The following is a 20084-nucleotide window of genomic DNA, read 5'->3' as shown; positions in this document are numbered from 1 at the left end:
AACTGGGTCACGCCTACGACAAGGTTAACGACTCGTAATGAATGCAGACCCCACCCCCCCATTCCTCCGACTCCCTCCCTCGCTACCCCCCCACCCACTCACGGCCCCCCCCTGCCCCACCCCTGCCCCCCCCCCCCCCCACTCACAGCCCCCGCCCCCCCCCCCCGCCCCCCCCTTCATCTCACGGGCCACGGATATCGACGCTTCATAGGCGGCTCGCCCAAGGCGTAATCAGTCGAGCAACGAGAACCGCGAGATCTTTATACAAAGAACAGCGGCGGTGGTGGCGGTGACGGCAGACAGACAGGCAAGCAGGCAGATAGACAGACAGGCAGGCAAAGAGACAGGCAGGCAGGCAGAGAGACAGGCAGACAGACAGCGAGACAAAGAGACAGACAGTCAGACAGACAGGCAGACAGGCAGACAGACAGGCAGACAGACAGGCAGAGAGACTGGCAGACAGACAGACAGGCAGGCAGAAAGGCAGACAGGCAGCGAGACAGAGAGACAGAGAGACAGACAGTCAGACAGGCAGGCAGGCAGACAGACAGACAGACAGACAGGCAGAGAGACAGGCAGACAGACAGACAGGCAGACAGGCAGATAGACAGGCAGACAGACAGACAGGCAGGCAGACAGGCAGATAGACAGGCAGACAGGCAGACAGACAGACAGGCAGACAGACAGGCAGGCAGACAGGCAGATAGACAGGCAGACAGACAGACAGCAGACAGACAGGCAGACAGAGAGACAGACAGACAGACAGGCAGGCATCACCATCGTCGTCATTGCGTGGACACAATCTAAATGATCTCAAATGCACGTTCCTTCTTAAACGTGGCGACGGCTAACGCCCCACCACGTGACTCATTTGAGGCCGAGTCGACCTAGGGGAGGCCCCGTGTTGACCGTGAGCGCGATGTCGAACTTGCGCCACCGCTCACCCGCAGCGATGCACCTTCAGGGATCGTTGCCAAAGTTTCTAACTTACGGAATGTGGCTCTCTCAAAGTGTCTGGCACGGAATCGGAATATTTATTTATACCGGAGGAATCCTAAAAGCTCACAGATGTCCAGAAAAACACCCCACACCACCACCACTACCGCCACCACCGCCACCACCGCCACCACCACCAGCATTCACTGCCCACTACCAACCCGCCACCACCACCGCCAGCCACCACCACTACCGCCACCACCACCGCCACCACCGTCACCACCACCACCCGCCACCACCACCAGCATTCACTGCCACTACCACCGCCACCACCACCGCCAGCCACCACCTCCACCATCACGACCACTACCGCCAGCCACCACCACTACCGCCACCACCACCGCCACCGCACCACCGTCGTCACCACCACCAGCATCACTGCCACTACTACCACCGCCCCCACCACCCCGCCACCACCACCGCCACCACCATCACGACCACCACCGCCAGCCACCACCACAACCACCACCACTAACACTACCACCACGACCACCACCACTACCACCACTACCACCACTACCACCACTACTACCACCACCACCACCAACCGCCACCACGAAACCCAGCGGCGAATCAGCCGGCGGGCGTCACGCCAAAGCTTTTAAGAGAGAAGCGAACAGAGAGAGAGGGGGGGGGGGAGAGGGGGGGGGGGGGGAGAGGGGTGGGTTATGGGGGGGGAGAGGGGGGGGGGTTATGGGGGGGGGGGAGAGGGGGGGGGGTATGGGGGGGGAGAGGGGGGGGGTAATGGGGGGGAGAGGGGGGGGGTAATGGGGGGGGAGAGGGGGGTGGGGTAATGGGGGTGGGCAGTGGGGTGGGGGGTAATGGGGGGGGGGGGGAGATGGGAGAGGGGGGGTTAATGGGGGGGGGGGGTAATGGGGGGTGGGGGGGCTTTATAACGCCTGGAGCTATACAGGAGCTCGAGTGGGGCCTTACCTTGCAAAAGTGAAACGAAACAAAAATAAGGTGGAGTAGTTATGTAACCTTCTTGGTTCTTTTCGGTAAAGTCACGTAGAAGGGAAATAATAAATAATAAAAATAAAACAAAACAAAATATAATTCTCACGACGTTTCGGCCACAACGCAAGCAGCCGTCCTCAGGTGAAGAACAGGTCTGTCGGGAAGACAGCGTCTGAATGAAACACCCCAGGCTTGGAGCGTATATTCAGACGCTGTCTTCCCGACAGACCTGTTCTTCACCTGAGGACGGCTGCTTGCGTTGTGGCCGAAACGTCGTGAGAATTATTTTATTATGTTTAAATTTTATTATTTTATTACTTCCCTTCTACGTGACTTTACCGAAAGAACCAAGAAGATGAATCCCTGCATAATATTTTATTATGTTTTATTTTATTATTTTATTACTTCCCTTCTACGTGACTTTACCGAAAGAACCAAGAAGATGAATCCCTGCATACTATTTTATTATGTTTTATTTTTATTATTTTATTACTTCCCTTCTACGTGACTTTACCGAAAGAACCAAGAAGATGAATCCCTGCATGATATTTTATAATATTTTATTTTTATTATTGTATTACTTCCCTTCTACGTGACGCCTTTACCGAAAGAACCAAGAAGATGAATCCCTGCAGTCACGAAAGCTTTACATCGAAATGTAGTTGTATAACGCGGCACTGTTTGGACACACGTGCAAGGTGAACAGCTCCAACGGGGGGAGGGGGGGGGTGGGTTACAAGTGCGTTCTTCAAGCAAAGCGAGAGGAAGGGCTACAGAGAATGGCTCGGCAATGACGACGACGACGACGACGATAAGAGATTGGCGGCCGGAAAGATGTTGCACTGCTTGAGTGCAATTGGCACGAGGCGGAGGAAAGGGCGGGTGGGCGGATGAACAGACGGATGGACGGACAGATGGAATGGACAGATGGATGAACAGACAGATGGATGGACAGTCAGATGAAAGGATGATGAACAGACGGATGTACGGACAGATGGATGAACAGACGGATGTACAGACAGTCAGATGAACAGATGGATGAACAGATGGATGAACAGATGGATGTACGAACAGATGGATGAACAGATGGATGAACAGATGGATGTACGGACATATGCAATGGACAGATGAATGGACAGTCGGATGAACAGATGGATGAACAGATGGATGTACGAACAGATGGATGAACGGAAGAATGAACGGATGGATGTACGGACATATGCAATGGACAGATGAATGGACAGTCGGATGAACAGATGGATGAACAGATGGATGTACGAACAGATGATGAACAGATGAATGAACGGATGGATGTACGGACATATGCAATGGACAGATGAATGGACAGTCGGATGAACAGATGGATGAACAGATGGATGTACGAACAGATGGATGAACAGATGAATGAACGGATGGATGTACGGACATATGCAATGGACAGATGAATGGACAGTCGGATGAACAGATGGATGAACAGATGGATGTACGAACAGATGGATGAACAGATGGATGAACAGATGGATGTATGGACATATGCAATGGACAGATGAATGGACAGTCGGATGAACAGATGGATGTACGAACAGATGGATGAACGGATGAATGAACGGATGGATGAACAGATGGATGAACGGACAGATGGATGTACGGACATATGCAATGGACAGATGGATGAACGGATGAATGGACAGTCGGATGAACAGATGGACGAACAGATGGAATGAACAGATGGATGAACAGATGGATGAACAGACAGATGGATGAACAGATGGATGAACAGATGGATGAACGAATGGATGAACAGATGGATGAACAGATGGATGAACGAATGGATGAACAGATGGATGAACAGATGGATGAACAGATGGATGTACGAACAGATGGATGAACAGATGGATGAACAGATGGATGTACGGACATATGCAATGGACAGATGAATGGACAGTCGGATGAACAGATGGATGAACAGATGAAATGTACGAACAGATGGATGAACGGAAGAATGAACGGATGGATGTACGGACATATGCAATGGACAGATGAATGGACAGTCGGATGAACAGATGGATGAACAGATGGATGTACGAACAGATGGATGAACAGATGAATGAACGGATGGATGTACGGACATATGCAATGGACAGATGAATGGACAGTCGGATGACAGATGGATGAACAGATGGATGTACGAACAGATGGATGAACAGATGAATGAACGGATGGATGTACGGACATATGCAATGGACAGATGAATGGACAGTCGGATGAACAGATGGATGAACAGATGGATGTACGAACAGATGGATGAACAGATGGATGAACAGATGGATGTACGGACATATGCAATGGACAGATGAATGGACAGTCGGATGAACAGATGGATGTACGAACAGATGGATGAACGGATGAATGAACGGATGGATGAACAGATGGATGAACTGACAGATGGATGTACGGACATATGCAATGGACAGATGGATGAACGGATGAATGGACAGTCGGATGAACAGATGACGAACAGATGGATGAACAGATGGATGAACAGATGGATGAACAGACAGATGGATGAACAGATGGATGAACAGATGGATGAACGAATGGATGAACAGATGGATGAACAGATGGATGAACGAATGGATGAACAGATGGATGAACAGATGGATGAACAGATGGATGTACGAACAGATGGATGAACAGATGGATGAACAGATGGATGTACGGACATATGCAATGGACAGATGAATGGACAGTCGGATGAACAGATGGATGAACAGATGAATGTACGAACAGATGGATGAACGGAAGAATGAACGGATGGATGTACGGACATATGCAATGGACAGATGAATGGACAGTCGGATGAACAGATGGATGAACAGATGGATGTACGAACAGATGGATGAACAGATGAATGAACGGATGGATGTACGGACATATGCAATGGACAGATGAATGGACAGTCGGATGAACAGATGGATGAACAGATGGATGTACGAACAGATGATGAACAGATGAATGAACGGATGGATGTACGGACATATGCAATGGACAGATGAATGGACAGTCGGATGAACAGATGGATGAACAGATGGATGTACGAACAGATGGATGAACAGATGGATGTACGGACATATGCAATGGACAGATGAATGGACAGTCGGATGAACAGATGGATGTACGAACAGATGGATGAACGGATGAATGAACGGATGGATGAACAGATGGATGAACGGACAGATGGATGTACGGACATATGCAATGGACAGATGGATGAACGGATGAATGGACAGTCGGATGAACAGATGGACGAACAGATGGATGAACAGATGGATGAACAGATGATGAACAGACAGATGGATGAACAGATGGATGAACAGATGGATGAACGAATGGATGAACAGATGGATGAACAGATGGATGAACGAATGGATGAACAGATGATGAACAGATGATGTACGGACAGATGGATGAACAGATGGATGAACAGATGGATGAACAGAGGATGAACGGACAGATGGATGAACAGATGGATGTACGAACAGATGGATGAACGGATGGATGAACAGATGGATGTATGGACAGATGAATGGACAGATACACAGATGGATGTACGGACAGTCAGATGAACGGATGGATGAACAGATTGATGTACGGACAGTCGGATGAAAGGATGGATGAACAGATGGATGTACGGACAGAGGATGAACAGATGGATGAACAGATGGATGAACAGATGGATGTACAAACAGTCGGATGAACAGATGGATGAACAAAGGGATGAACAGATGGATGACGGACAGATGGATGAACAGACGGATGAACTGGCGGATGTATGGACAGTCAGATGAATGGATGGATGAACAGACGGATGTACGGACAGATGGATGAACAGATGGATGAACGGATGGATGAAAAGATGGATGTACGGACAGTCCAGATGAACGATTGAACAGATGGATGAACAGATGGATGAACAGATGGATGTACGGACAGTTGGATGAAAAGATGGATGAACAGATGGATGTACGGACAGATGGAATGGACAGATGGATGAACAGATGGATGTACAAACAGTCGGATGAACGAATGGATGAACAGATGGATGTACGGACAGATGGATGAACAGACGGATGTACAGACAGTCAGATGAACAGATGGATGAACAGATGGATGAACAGATGGATGTACGAACAGATGGATGAACAGATGGATTAACAGATGGATGTACGGACATATGCAATGGACAGATGAATGGACAGTCGGATGAACAGATGGATGAACAGATGGATGTACGAACAGATGGATGAACGGATGAATGAACGGATGGATGAACAGATGGATGAACGGACAGATGGATGTACGGACATATGCAATGGACAGATGGATGAACAGATGAATGAACAGATGGATGAACAGATGGATGAACAGACAGATGGATGAACAAATGGATGAACAGATGAATGAACAGATGAATGAACAGATGGATGAACAGATGGATGAACAGATGGATGAACAGACAGATGGATGAACAGATGGATGAACAGATGGATGAACGAATGGATGAACAGATGAATGAACAGATGGATGAACAGATGGATAAACGAATGGATGAACAGATGGATGAACAGATGGATGTACAGACAGATGGATGAACAGATGGATGAACAGATGGATGAACAGATGGATGTACAAACAGTCGGATGAACAGATGGATGAACAGATGGATGAACAGATGGATGAACGGACAGATGGATGAACTGGCAGATGTACGGACAGTCAGATGAACGGATGGATGAACAGACGGATGTACGGACAAATGGATGAACAGATGGATGAACGGATGGATGAAAAGATGGATGTACGGACAGTCGGATGAACGGATGAACAGATGGATGAACAGATGGATGAACAGATGGATGTACGGACAGATGGAATGGACAGATGGATGAAAAGATGGATGAACAGATGGATGTACGGACAGATGGAATGGACAGATGGATGAACAGATGGATGTACAAACAGTCGGATGAACGAATGGATGAACAGATGGATGTACGGACAGATGGATGAACAGATGGATGTACGGACAGATGGAATGGACAGTCGGATGAACGGATAGATGGAATGAACAGATGGATGAACAGATGGATGAACAGATAGATAAACAGATGGATGAACAGACGGATGTACGGACAGTCAGATGAACAGATGGATGAACAGATGTACAAACAGTCGGATGAACGGATGGATGTACGGACAGTCAGATGAACAGATGTACAAACAGTCGGATGAACAGACGGATGTACGGACAGTCAGATGAACAGATGGATGAACAGATGTACAAACAGTCGGATGAACGGATGGATGAACAGATGGATGAACAAACGAACAGACGTACGGACGGACGCCGACGCCGCTCACCCTCCAGACACATCCACTGCCTCTGCACGGTGAGCAGCGCCTCTACCACCTCGAGGAGGAGGGAGAGGGAACGCTCCCAGCGGTCCACCTCGGCCTCGAAGGGGCCGCACCGAGGGCGACGCCTTCATGGTGCACAGCATCACCTGGTTGTCCTCCAGCGTCTGGAACAGCTCCTCTGTGCCGCTGCGTGCAGGGGAGACCACGGCAGACGGCACTTGGGCATCACCCGGGGTCCCCTATGTGGGTCTACGTGGGTCTACGTGAGTCAATGTGAGTCTATGAGTCTATGTGAGTCTATGTGTGTCTATGTGGGTCTACGTGGGTCTATGTGTGTCTATGTGGGTCTATGTGATCCTTTGAGTCTATGTGGGGTCTATGTGAGTCTATGTGAGTCTATGGGTCTATGTGAGTCTATGAGTCTATGTGAGTCTATGAGTTAATGTGAGTCTATGTGAGTCTATGTGAGTCTATATGAGTCTATGTGGGTCTATGTGGGTCTACGTGGGTCTACGTGAGTCTATGTGAGTCTATGAGTCTATGTGAGTCTATGAGTCAATGTGAGTCTATGTGAGTCTATGTGAGTCTATGTGGGTCTATGTGGGTCTACGTGGGTCTACGTGGGTCTACGTGAGTCTATGAGTCTATGAGTCTATGTGGGTCTATGAGAGTCTATGTGAGTCTATGAGTCTATGTGAGTCTATATGAGTCTATGTGGGTCTACGTGGGTCTACGTGAGTCTACGTGAGTCTATGTGAGTCTATGAGTCTATGAGTCTATGTGGGTCTATGAGAGTCTATGAGTCTATGTGTGTCTATATGAGTCAATGTGAGTCTATGAGTCTATGTGAGTCTATGTGTGTCTATGTGGGTCTACGTGGGTCTATGTGTGTCCTATGTGGGTCTATGTGGGTCTATGTGATCCTTTGAGTCTATGTGGGTCTATGTGAGTCTATGTGAGTCTATGGGTCTATGTGAGTCTATGAGTCTATGTGAGTCTATATGAGTCTATGTGGGTCTATGTGAGTCTATGGGTCTATGTGAGTCTATGGGTCTATATGAGTCTATGTGAGTCTATGTGAGTCTATGGGTCTATGTGAGTCTATGAGTCTATGTGAGTCTATATGAGTCTATGTGAGTCTATGTGAGTCTATGGGGTCTATGTGAGTCTATGGGTCTATATGAGTCTATGTGAGTATATGGGTCTATGTGAGTCTATGAGTCTATGTGAGTCTATGAGTCTATGTGAGTCTATATGAGTCTACGTGGGTCTATGAGTCTATGAGTCTATGTGGGTCTATGAGTCTATGAGAGTCTATGAGTCTATGTGAGTCTACGTGGGTCTATGTGGGTCTATGTTGATCTATGTGAGTCTATGTGGGTCTATGTGAGTCTATGTGGGTCTATGTGGGTCTACGTGGGTCTATGTGAGTGTATGAGTCTATGTGAGTCTATGTGAGTCTATGTTGATCTATGTAAGTCTATGTGAGTCTATGTGAGTCTATGTAGGTCTATGTGGGTCTACGTGGGTCTATGTGAGTCTATGAGTCTATGTGAGTCTATGTGAGTCTATGAGTTTAAGTGAGTCTATGTGGGTCTATGTGGGTCTACGTGAGTCTATGTGAGTCTACGTGAGTCTATGTGAGTCTATGTTGATCTATGTGAGTCTATGTGGGTCTATGTGAGTCTATGTGGGTCTACGTGAGTCTATGTGGGTCTACGTGAGTCTATGTGGGTCTACATGAGTCTATGTGAGTCTATGGGAGTCTATGTGGGTCTATGTTGATCTATGTGAGTCTATGTGGGTCTATGTCAGTCTATGTGGGTCTATGTGAGTCTACGTGGATCTATGTGAGTCTATGAGTCTATGAGTCTATGTGAGTCAATGGGTCTATGTGGGTCTATGAGTCTATGTGAGTCTATGAGTCCATGTGAGTCTATGTGTGTCTATGTGGGTCTAAGTGAGTCTATGTGGGTCTAAGTGAGTCTATGTGAGTCTATGTGGGTCTATGTGAGTCTATGTGGGTCTATGTGAGTCTATGTGGAACTATGTGAGTCTATGTGAGTCTATGTGAGTCTAAGTGAGTCTACGTGAGTCTATGAGTCTACGTGAGTCTATGAGTCTATGAGTCTATGTGGATCTATGAGTCTATGTGTGTCTATGCGAGTCTATGAGTCTATGTGAGTCTATGAGTCTATGTGAGTCTATGTGTGTCTATGTGAGTCTATGTGTGTCTATGAGTCTACGTGAGTCTATGTGTGTCTATGCGAGTCTATGAGTCTATGTGAGTCTATGAGTCTATGTGAGTCTATGTGTGTCTATGCGAGTCTAAGTGAGTCTATGAGTCTACGTGAGTCTAAGTGAGTCTATGTGGGGTCTATGTGAGTCTATGTGGGGTCTATGTGGGTCTATGTGGGTCTATTTGAGTCTATGTGGGTCTATGCGAGTCTATGAGTCCTATGAGTCTATGTGTGTCTATGCGAGTCTAAGTGAGTCTATGAGTCTACGTGAGTCTAAGTGAGTCTATGTGGGTCTATGTGAGTCTATGTGGGTCTATGTGGGTCTATTTGAGTCTATGTGTATCTATGCGAGTCTAAGTGAGTCTATGAGTCTACGTGAGTCTATGAGTCTAAGTGATTCTATGTTAGTCTAAGTGAGTCTAAGTGAGTCTATGTGAGTCTATGTGAGTCTATGAGTCTACGTGAGTCTAAGTGAGTCTATGTGGGTCTATGTGAGTCTATGTGGGTCTATGTGGGTCTATGTGGGTCTATGTGGGTCTATGTGAGTCTAAGTGAGTCTATGAGTCTATGTGTGTCTATGCGAGTCTATGAGTCTACGTGAGTCTATGAGTCTATGAGTCTATGTGGATCTGCGAGTCTATGTGTGTCTATGCGAGTCTAAGTGATTCTATGTTAGTCTAAGTGAGTCTATGTGAGTCTATGTGAGTCTAAGTGATTCTATGTGAGTCTATGAGTCAACGCTCTGACCCTGTGGCCCCAATGCTTCGAAGCAAATCGGATTCCTCTCCTCCACGCGATCCCCAAATAAATATTCAGATTCTGACCCCGCACGGCACGACCCGCCCGCCCCGCCGGCAACACCGCGGAATATTCCGGGTGAATTGGTCAGAGGCCCTGCGAGTAGCGACCTCCCCCACCCCCACCTCCCCCCTCCTCCACCCCCCCCTCCTCCTCCACCCCCCCTCCTCCTCCTCCTCCACCCCACCATCCCCCCCTCCTCCACCCCCCCCTCCTCCCCCACCCCGCCTCCCCCCTCCTCCACCCCCCCCTCCTCCTCCACCCCCCCCTCCTCCTCCTCCTCCACCCCCCCCTCCTCCTCCACCCCCCCCTCCTCCTCCTCCACCCCCCCCTCCTCCTCCACGCCCACCATCCCCCCTCCTCCACCCCCCCCTCCTCCCCACCCCGCCTCCCCCCTCCTCCACCCCCCCTCCTCCTCCACCCCGCCTCCCCCCTCCTCCACCCCCCCTCCTCCTCCACCCCACCATCCTCCTCCTCCCGGCAGATTCCCGGTCATACCCCTCGCTCGACATCTGCATCATTATCCCATTCTCGGCGGCGGTGAGAGTCGGTAGCGAGCGTTACCCAGCCCACCCATCACCAATCAGCCCACCCCAGCCACGCTACCCCCCCCCAACCACCCGCACCTTCATCCACAGCCAATAAACCCAATTACCCTCGATGCATTTGATGGTTGTCAACGCGCCTATCATAAAATTACTGTCAGCTACTTTGCTGCCTGCCTGCCTCTCTCCCTCCCTCCCCCTTCACTCCCTCCCTCCGTCTCCCCCCTGACTCCCCTCTGTCTGAACCCTCCCTCGCTCCGTCTGTCCATCTACTCCTCTCCCCGCTGTCTCCTTCTTCCCCCCCCCCCCCCTGCTCCCTCCAAATCATCTTAACTCACTCACTCTGCAGAAGAGGGGGAGATCATACAAACACTCCACTCACTCTCACTCTGTAGAATAGGGGGAGATCATACAAACACTCCACTCACTCTCACTCTGTAGAACAGGGGGAGATCATACAAACACTCCACTCACTCTCACTCTGTAGAACAGGGGGAGATCATACAAACACTCCACTCACTCACTCTGCAGAAGAGGGGGAGATCACACAAACACTCCACTCACTCTCACTCTGTAGAATAGGGGGAGATCACACAAACTCCACTCACTCACTGTGTAGAACAGGGGGAGATCATACAAACTCCACTCACTCTCACTCTGTAGAACAGAGGGAGATCATACAAACACTCCACTGACTCTCACTTTGTAGAACAGGGGGAGATCACACAAACTCCACTCACTCACACACAAACACCACACACACCATACACACCGCAAACACACACACCGCACACACACCGCACACACACACCGCACACACACCGCACACACACACACCGCACACACACCACACACACACTGCACACACCCGCACACACACCCACCGCACACACACCACACACCACACACACACACACACACCGCAAACACACACCGCACACCGCACACACACGCACACACACACACACCGTAAACACACACCGCACACCGCACACACAAACCGCACACACACAAACCGCACACACACACCGCACACACACACACCACACACACACCGCACACACACCACACTCACACCACCGCACACACACACACACCCGCACACACACACACACCCGCACACACACACCACACACACACACCCGCACACACACACCGCACACACACCGCACACACACCGCACACACACCGCACACACACACACCGCACACACACCGCACACACACCGTACACACACACACACCCGCACACACACACCACACACACACCACACACACACCACACACACACCGCACACACACCACACACACCGCACACACACACACCGCACACACACACACACCGTACACACACACACACACCGCACACACACACACATACACCGCACACACACCGGGAGTTTGAATCAGAACCTACCGGAGCCTGTGGTGTCCCTTGTCCTTGTACTGTGCAATGTCGAGCACTGTCGTGTCCCACGTCCTCGCAACTCCTTCCAGTGCCTGGACAAACAAAGGCAAAGGTCCCCCGTGTAGCCTTTCAGACCGTCGGGGCAAGTGCCGCTAGTAGTAGCGTCACTCTACTTGCGCTCATTCGCACTCTACGGGACAGAGGGCGGAGAACATTCAATCCCAATGGACACCACCACCACCACCACCACCGTCACCACCACCACCACCACCGTCACCACCGTCACCACCGTCACCACCACCGTCACCACCACCACCACCACCGTCACCACCGTCACCACCGTCACCACCACCGTCACCACCACCACCACCACCGTCACCACCACCACCACTGTCAACACCACCACCGTCACCACCACCACCACCACCACCACCGTCACCACCACCACCGTCAACACCACCACCGTCACCACCGTCACCACCGTCACCACCGTCACCACCACCACCACCACCACCACCACCGTCACCACCGTCACCACCGTCACCACCACCACCACCACCACCACCGTCACCACCGTCACCACCACCACCACCTTCACCACCACCGTCACCACCACCACCACCGTCACCACCACCGTCACCACCGTCACCACCGTCACCACCACCACCACCACCGTCACCACCGTCACCACCGTCACCACCACCACCACCACCGTCACCACCGTCACCACCACCACCACCACCGTCACCACCGTCACCACCACCACCTTCACCACCACCGTCACCACCACCACCACCGTCACCACCACCACCACCGTCACCACCACCGTCACCACCGTCACCACCGTCACCACCACCACCACCACCACCACCGTCACCACCGTCACCACCACCACCACCTTCACCACCACCGTCACCACCACCACCACCGTCACCACCACCGTCACCACCGTCACCACCGTCACCACCACCACCACCACCACCACCGTCACCACCGTCACCACCGTCACCACCACCACCACCACCGTCACCACCACCACCACCACCGTCACCACCGTCACCACCAACACCTTCACCACCACCGTCACCACCACCACCACCGTCACCACCACCACCACCGTCACCACCACCGTCACCACCGTCACCACCGTCACCACCACCACCACCACCACCGTCACCACCGTCACCACCACCACCACCTTCACCACCACCGTCACCACCACCACCACCGTCACCACCACCGTCACCACCGTCACCACCACCGTCACCACCGTCACCACCGTCACCCCGGGTAGAGCCCTGCCTCACCTGCTCGATGGCGAGCTCCTTGCTGGCGGAGGCGGCGACGAGGGCCACGGCCGCGGCGTGCCGCTCCAGGCCCAGCTCCACGATGGCCTCGAGCGTGAACGAGTCGGACTCCTCGTCGAAGGGGCCCGGCACCTCCTGCTTGATCTGCCTCCAGTGCCTGGGGGCGGGGAGGCGTGCAGGGGTGTGAGTGTGTGCGTGTGTGAGTGTGTGTGCGTGCAGAGGTGTGAGTGTGTGTGTGCGTGTGTGTGTGTGCGTGTGTGTGCGTGTGCGTGAGTGTGCGTGCAGAGGTGTGAGTGTGTGTGTGCGTGCGTGTGCGTGCGTGTGTGTGCGTGTGTGCGTGAGTGTGCGTGCAGAGGTGTGAGTGTGTGTGCGTGTGTGTGCGTGTGTGTGAGTGTGTGCGTGAGTGTGCGTGCAGGGGTGTGAGTGTGTGCGTGAGTGTGCGTCCAGGGGTGTGAGTGTGTGCGTGCAGGGGTGTGAGTGTGTGTGCGTGCAGGGGTGTGAGTGTGTGTGCGTGTGTGCGTGCAGGGGTGTGAGTGAGTATGCGTGCAGGGGTGTGAGTGTGTGCGTGAGTGTGCGTGCAGGGGTGTGAGTGTGTGCGTGTGTGAGTGTGCAGGGGTGTGAGTGTGCGTGTGTGTGCGTGTGTGTGCGTGTGTGTGCGTGTGTGTGCGTGAGTGTGCGTGTGTGCGTGTGTGTGTGTGTGAGTGTGTGTGCGTGTGTGTGTGCGTGTGTGCGTGCGTGTGTGCGTGTGTGAGTGTGTGAGTGTGCGTGTGTGAGTGTGCGTGAGTGTGTGTGCGTGTGTGTGTGTGTGCGTGCGTGTGTGTGTGTGAGTGTGTGTGTGTGCAGGGCGTGCAGCAGAGTGTGTAGGTGTGTGTGTGAGTGCTGCGGTGTGAGTGTGCAGGAGTGCTTGAGTGTGCGCGAAACTAAAACACAACAAGCACGTCACGTGTCTCACGTCTCTCACTCCTCCACAGGGGGGGGAGGGGGTGAGGGGGGAGGGGGTGAGGGGTGAGGGGGTGAGGGGTGAGGGGGGAGGGGGGTGAAGGAGTGGGGGTGGGAAGGAGCGCTCACTCACTCCGTCACTCGCTCACCCACACGCCCTCCCAATCACTCACCCACACGCTCGCTCACTTACTCACTCACTCACCCACGCCCTCTCACTCACTCCGTCACTCACTCACTCCGTCACTCGCTCAATCGGTCACTCACTCACTCCGTCACTCACTCCGTCACTCGTTCACCCACACGCTCTCCCAATCACTCATCCACCCGCTCGCTCACTCACTCACGCCCTCCCCACTCACTCACCCACACGCTCACTCACTCCGTCACTAATTCACTCCGTCACTCACTCACTCGGTCACGCACTCACTCACTCTGTCACCCACTCACTCACTCTGTCACTCACCCACCCACGCACTCACTCACTCACTCCGTCACTCACTCAGTCACTCACCCACCCACGCACGCATTCACTAACTCCGTCACTCACTCACTCCGTCACCCACTCACTCCGTCACCCACTCACTCCGTCACCCACTCACTCATTCACTCCGTCACTCACTCATTCACTCCGTCACTCACTCACTCACTCACTCCGTCACTCACTCACTCACTCCGTCACTCACTCACTCACTCTGTTACCCACTCACTCACTCAGTCACTCACCCACCCACGCACTCACTGACTCAATCCGTCACTCACTCAGTCACTCACCCACCCACGCACGCATTCACTAACTCCGTCACTCACTCACTCACTCCGTCACTCACTCACTCACTCCGTCACCCACTCACTCACTCTCTCCGTCACTCACTCACTCCGTCACTCACTCGCTCACACATCCACCCCGCTCACTCACTCTCTCCGTCACTCACTCACTCACTCATCCACCCGCTCACTCACTCGCTCACACATCCACCCCGCTCGCTCAAACCCTCGACGGCCACACGGAGAGGGACCGAGAGGGCCGAGAGAGGGCAACGGGGATCACCATGAATCGTCCGCCCCATTAAAGCCGCCGACAATTAACAAGCGGCCCGGGGGCATTAACGGCGCTGTTCGCTACCGAGCGAGGCTGCCCCACGATCTTCGCCTCCTACCCCCCCCCCACCCAGCTCCTGCCCTCCCAATTAGGCCGATAATGAATAATGTCGCACCGGACAGGCCCATTACGCAATCTGGCTACGACCCACCAGCCACCCTCTAACCCCCCCCTCTCCGCCCCCCGCCCCCCCGAGCTCGTGATGTTAATTCTGGTCGCTCCATTACGCCGCCCCGTGCCCATTAAGGCGACACGGGGACTGATGCCGAGACCCGAAGACTCGCCACACACACAGAGACCCGTAGACTCACACAGAGAGACCCACACAGAGACCCGTAGACTCACACAGAGACCAATAGACTCAGCACAGAGACCCGTAGACTCAGCACACAGAGACCCGTAGACTCACTACATAGAGAGACCCGTAGACTCACACAGAGACCCGTAGACTCACCACAGAGAGACCCGTAGACTCACTACATAGAGAGACCCGTAGACTCACACAGAGACCCGTAGACTCACCACAGAGAGACCCGTAGACTCACACAGAGACCCACACAGAGACCAATAGACTCACACAGAGACCCATAGACTCACACAGAGAGACATAGACTCACTACATAGAGACACATAGACTCACACAGAGAGACATAGACTCACACAGAGACCCATAGACTCAGCATAGAGAGACCCGTAGACTCGCCACACACAGAGAGACCCGTAGACTCACACAGAGACCCGTAGACTCACCACAGAGAGACCCACACAGAGACCCATAGACTGACACAGAGACCCGTAGACTCAGCACACAGAGACTCATAGACTCACTACATAGAGACCCGTAGACTCACTACATAGAGACCCGTAGACTCAGCACACAGAGACCAATAGACTCACTACATAGAGACCCACACAGAGACCCGTAGACTCACACACAGAGACCCGTAGACTCACACAGAGACCAATAAACTCACACAGAGACACATAGACTCACTACATAGAGACCAATAGACTCACCACAGAGACCCGTAGACTCAGCACACAGAGACACATAGACTCACACAGAGACACACACAGAGACCCATAGACTCAGCACACAGAGACCCGTAGACTCACACCGTTAACATCTCCTAGCCACCGTGAAGATGATGATGATGAGAGAGAGAGACACGCAAACTCCAAATCTACAGCAGCAGGCATCGTCAGGGTCAGGATTGAACCCACGACCTCCTGCGCACCAGGCGAGGTGGTCGACATCTCGTTTGTATGTCCGCTCGTTCACACCGCCCGCCGAGTAACAAATTCATTTCACGCTTGTTGGATATCTCGTGGATTTGTCTCCGGGTCCAGACTCCGCACGGCGGCGGTGGGGGGGGGGAGGCCGCAGTGATGCAGGCAGCTACATCGCTCCCCGCACGCATACACATACACACACACGCACACACACACACACGCACGCACGCACGCACACACACACACACACGCACACACACACGCGCACACACACGCGCATACACATACGCACACACACGCACACGCACACACACGCACACACACACACGTGCACACACACACGCACGTGCACACACACACGCGTGCACACACACACGCACATCGTGGCAGAGGGGTTGTATGATCCACGCCTATACCCCCTACACCCCCCCCGATGTCCCGTTGGTGAAGCAGCAACCCCCCCCCATTCCGCCATCCTCCACTCGAGCAACAACAGCAACAACAGCAGCAACAACAGCAACAACCGCAACAGCAACAAAAGCAGCAACAACAACAACACCAACAAAAACACCACCAACAACAACACCAACAACAACAACACCAACAAAAACACCACCAACACCAACAACACCAACAACATCAACAACACCACCAACAACATCAACAACACCACCAACAACATCAACAACACCACCAACAACATCAACAACACCACCAACAACACCACCAACAACATCAACAACACCACCAACAACATCAACAACACCACCAACAACAACATGCCATGGCCTTGGCTGAGGGTCAGGGTGCAGGGTGCAACACTTCCTATGCCCACTGTCACTTTACTATGATCGCTTGTCGATTTAAAGCTTTCGTGACTGCAGCAGGGATTCATCTTCTTGGTTCTTTCGGTAAAGTCACGTAGAAGGGAAATAATAAAATAATAAAAATAAAACATAATTAAATAATAAAAATAATAAAATAATAAAAATAAAACATAATAAAATATTATGCAGGGATTCATCTTCTTGGTTCTTTCGGTAAAGTCACGTTGAAGGGAAGTAATAAAATAATAAAAGTAAAACATAATAAAATAATAAAAGTAAAACATAATAAAATAATAAAAATAAAACATAATAAAATAATAAAAGTAAAACATAATAAAATAATAAAAGTAAAACATAATAAAATAATAAAAGTAAAACATAATAAAATAATAAAAATAAAACATTATAAAATACAATTCTCACGACGTTTCGGCCACAACGCAAGCAGCCGTCCTCAGGTGGAGAACAGGTCTGTCGGAAAGACAGTGAAACGGAAACCTTCCATACCTCTCCCTCATCGCGGGATTTCTCAGGTGGGCGATCAGTGGCATGGTCCTCCTGAACTGTTCGAGCCGTGCCCTGGTGCTGGTGACCACCTCCCAGGTCTTATCCTTTGTGGAGGGTGACAAGGGAGGAGGTGAGAAGGACGGGGGGTGAGACGGAGGATGGAGGAGACCCACAGACTCACGCAGAGACGCATAGACTCACGCAGAGACCCATAGACTCACGCAGAGACCCATAGACTCACGCAGAGACCAACACACTCACACAGAGACCCACAGACTCACACAAAGACACAGACTCACCACACACAGAGACCCACAGACTCACACAGAGACCCACAGACTCACAGACACAGAGACCAACAGACTCACAGACCCACAGCCACACCACACAGAGACACACAGCCACACCACACAGAGACACACAGACTCACACAGAGACCCACAGCCACACCACACAGAGACACACTCACACACACAAACCCACAGACTCACCACACAGATACACACACACAGACCCACAGCCACACCACACAGAGACCCACAGACTCACACAGAGACCCACAGACTCACCACACACAGAGACCCACAGCCACACACACACAGAAACCCACAGACTCACACAGAGACCCACAGACTCAGCACACACAGAGACCCACAGCCACACACACACACAGACCCACAGACTCACACAGAGACCCACAGACTCACCACACAGACACCCACACAGAGACCCACAGCAACACACCACACACAGACACACAGACTCACACAGAGACCCACAGACTCACCACACAGAGACACACACACACAGAGACCCACAGCAACACCACACAGACACACACACACAGAGATCCACACCACACAGAGACATACAGACTCACACAGAGACCCACATCCACACCACACAGAGACACACAGACTCACACAGAGACCCACAGCCACGCCACACACAGAGACACACACACACACAGAGACACACAGCCACACCACACACACATGTAACATCTTGTTCCGTGTGTGTGTGTGGACACCCCAGGGCCTCCGTTAATGACATGGCTGCAGCGTTCCCTCCCTCGCCCTCCTCCTCCCCTCTCTCATCGCAGTGGCGCTGACCCCGGCAAATGAAACGCTGCCGCGGTCATCCTCCTCGCCGCCGTAATGCGGTGGTGGTGGCGGTGGTGGTGGTGGTGGCGGTGGTGGTGGCGGTGATGGTGGTGGTGATGGTGGCGGTGGTGATGGTGGTGGCGGTGGTGGTGGTGGTGGTGGCGGTGGTGGTGGTGGTGGTGGCGGTGGTGGTGGCGGTGGCGGTGACGGTGATTGTATTGTGTGAGTCTGTGTGTCTCTGTGTGAATCTGTAGGTCTCTGCGTGAGTCTGTGGGTCTCTGCGTGAGTCTGTGGGTGTCTCTGTGTGAGTCTGTGGGTGTCTCTGTGTGAGTCTGTGGGTCTCTGTGTGAGTCTGTGGGTCTCTGTGTGAGTCTATGGGTCTCTGTGTGAGTCTGTGGGTCTCTCTGTGTGAGTCTGTGGGTCTCTGTGTGAGTCTTTGAGCCTCTGTGTGAGGCTGAGTCTCTGTGTGGTGAGTCTGTGGGTCTGTGTGTGAATCTGTGGGTCTGTGTGTGAATCTGTGGGTCTCTGTTGTCTCGTTGTGATTCTGTGTGATTCTGTGGGTATCTGTGTGGTGAGTCTGTGGGTGTGTGTGTGAGTCTGTGGGTCTCTGTGTGAGCCTGTGCGTCTCTGTTGTCTCGTTGTGAGTCTGTGGCTCTCCGTGTACAGCGTGGATATTGAACTTCGTTCAATCGCTACGTAGCCAAC

The 20084-nt window shown here is 52.2% G+C and overlaps 1 protein-coding gene across 1 annotated transcript in view; it reads right to left on the bottom strand.

Moving 5' to 3' along the window:
- The window catches only part of LOC144952416 (dynein axonemal heavy chain 2-like), a 74191-nt gene extending 55814 nt beyond the window's left edge, over nucleotides 1–18377 (bottom strand). Inside the window, 5 exon segments of the mRNA XM_078882812.1 lie at nucleotides 7378–7477; nucleotides 7479–7557; nucleotides 12371–12453; nucleotides 13669–13825; nucleotides 18277–18377. Of these exon segments, the coding sequence (XP_078738938.1) occupies nucleotides 7378–7477; nucleotides 7479–7557; nucleotides 12371–12453; nucleotides 13669–13825; nucleotides 18277–18287 (430 nt within the window). The 5' untranslated portion in view covers nucleotides 18288–18377.
- Between the last annotated feature and the right edge of the window lie 1707 nt (nucleotides 18378–20084).

Source organism: Lampetra fluviatilis, chromosome 67, assembly GCF_964198595.1.
Source record: "Lampetra fluviatilis chromosome 67, kcLamFluv1.1, whole genome shotgun sequence".
NCBI classification, from domain to species: Eukaryota; Metazoa; Chordata; class Hyperoartia; order Petromyzontiformes; family Petromyzontidae; genus Lampetra; species Lampetra fluviatilis.
This window is presented reverse-complemented; position numbering and strand designations above follow the sequence as displayed.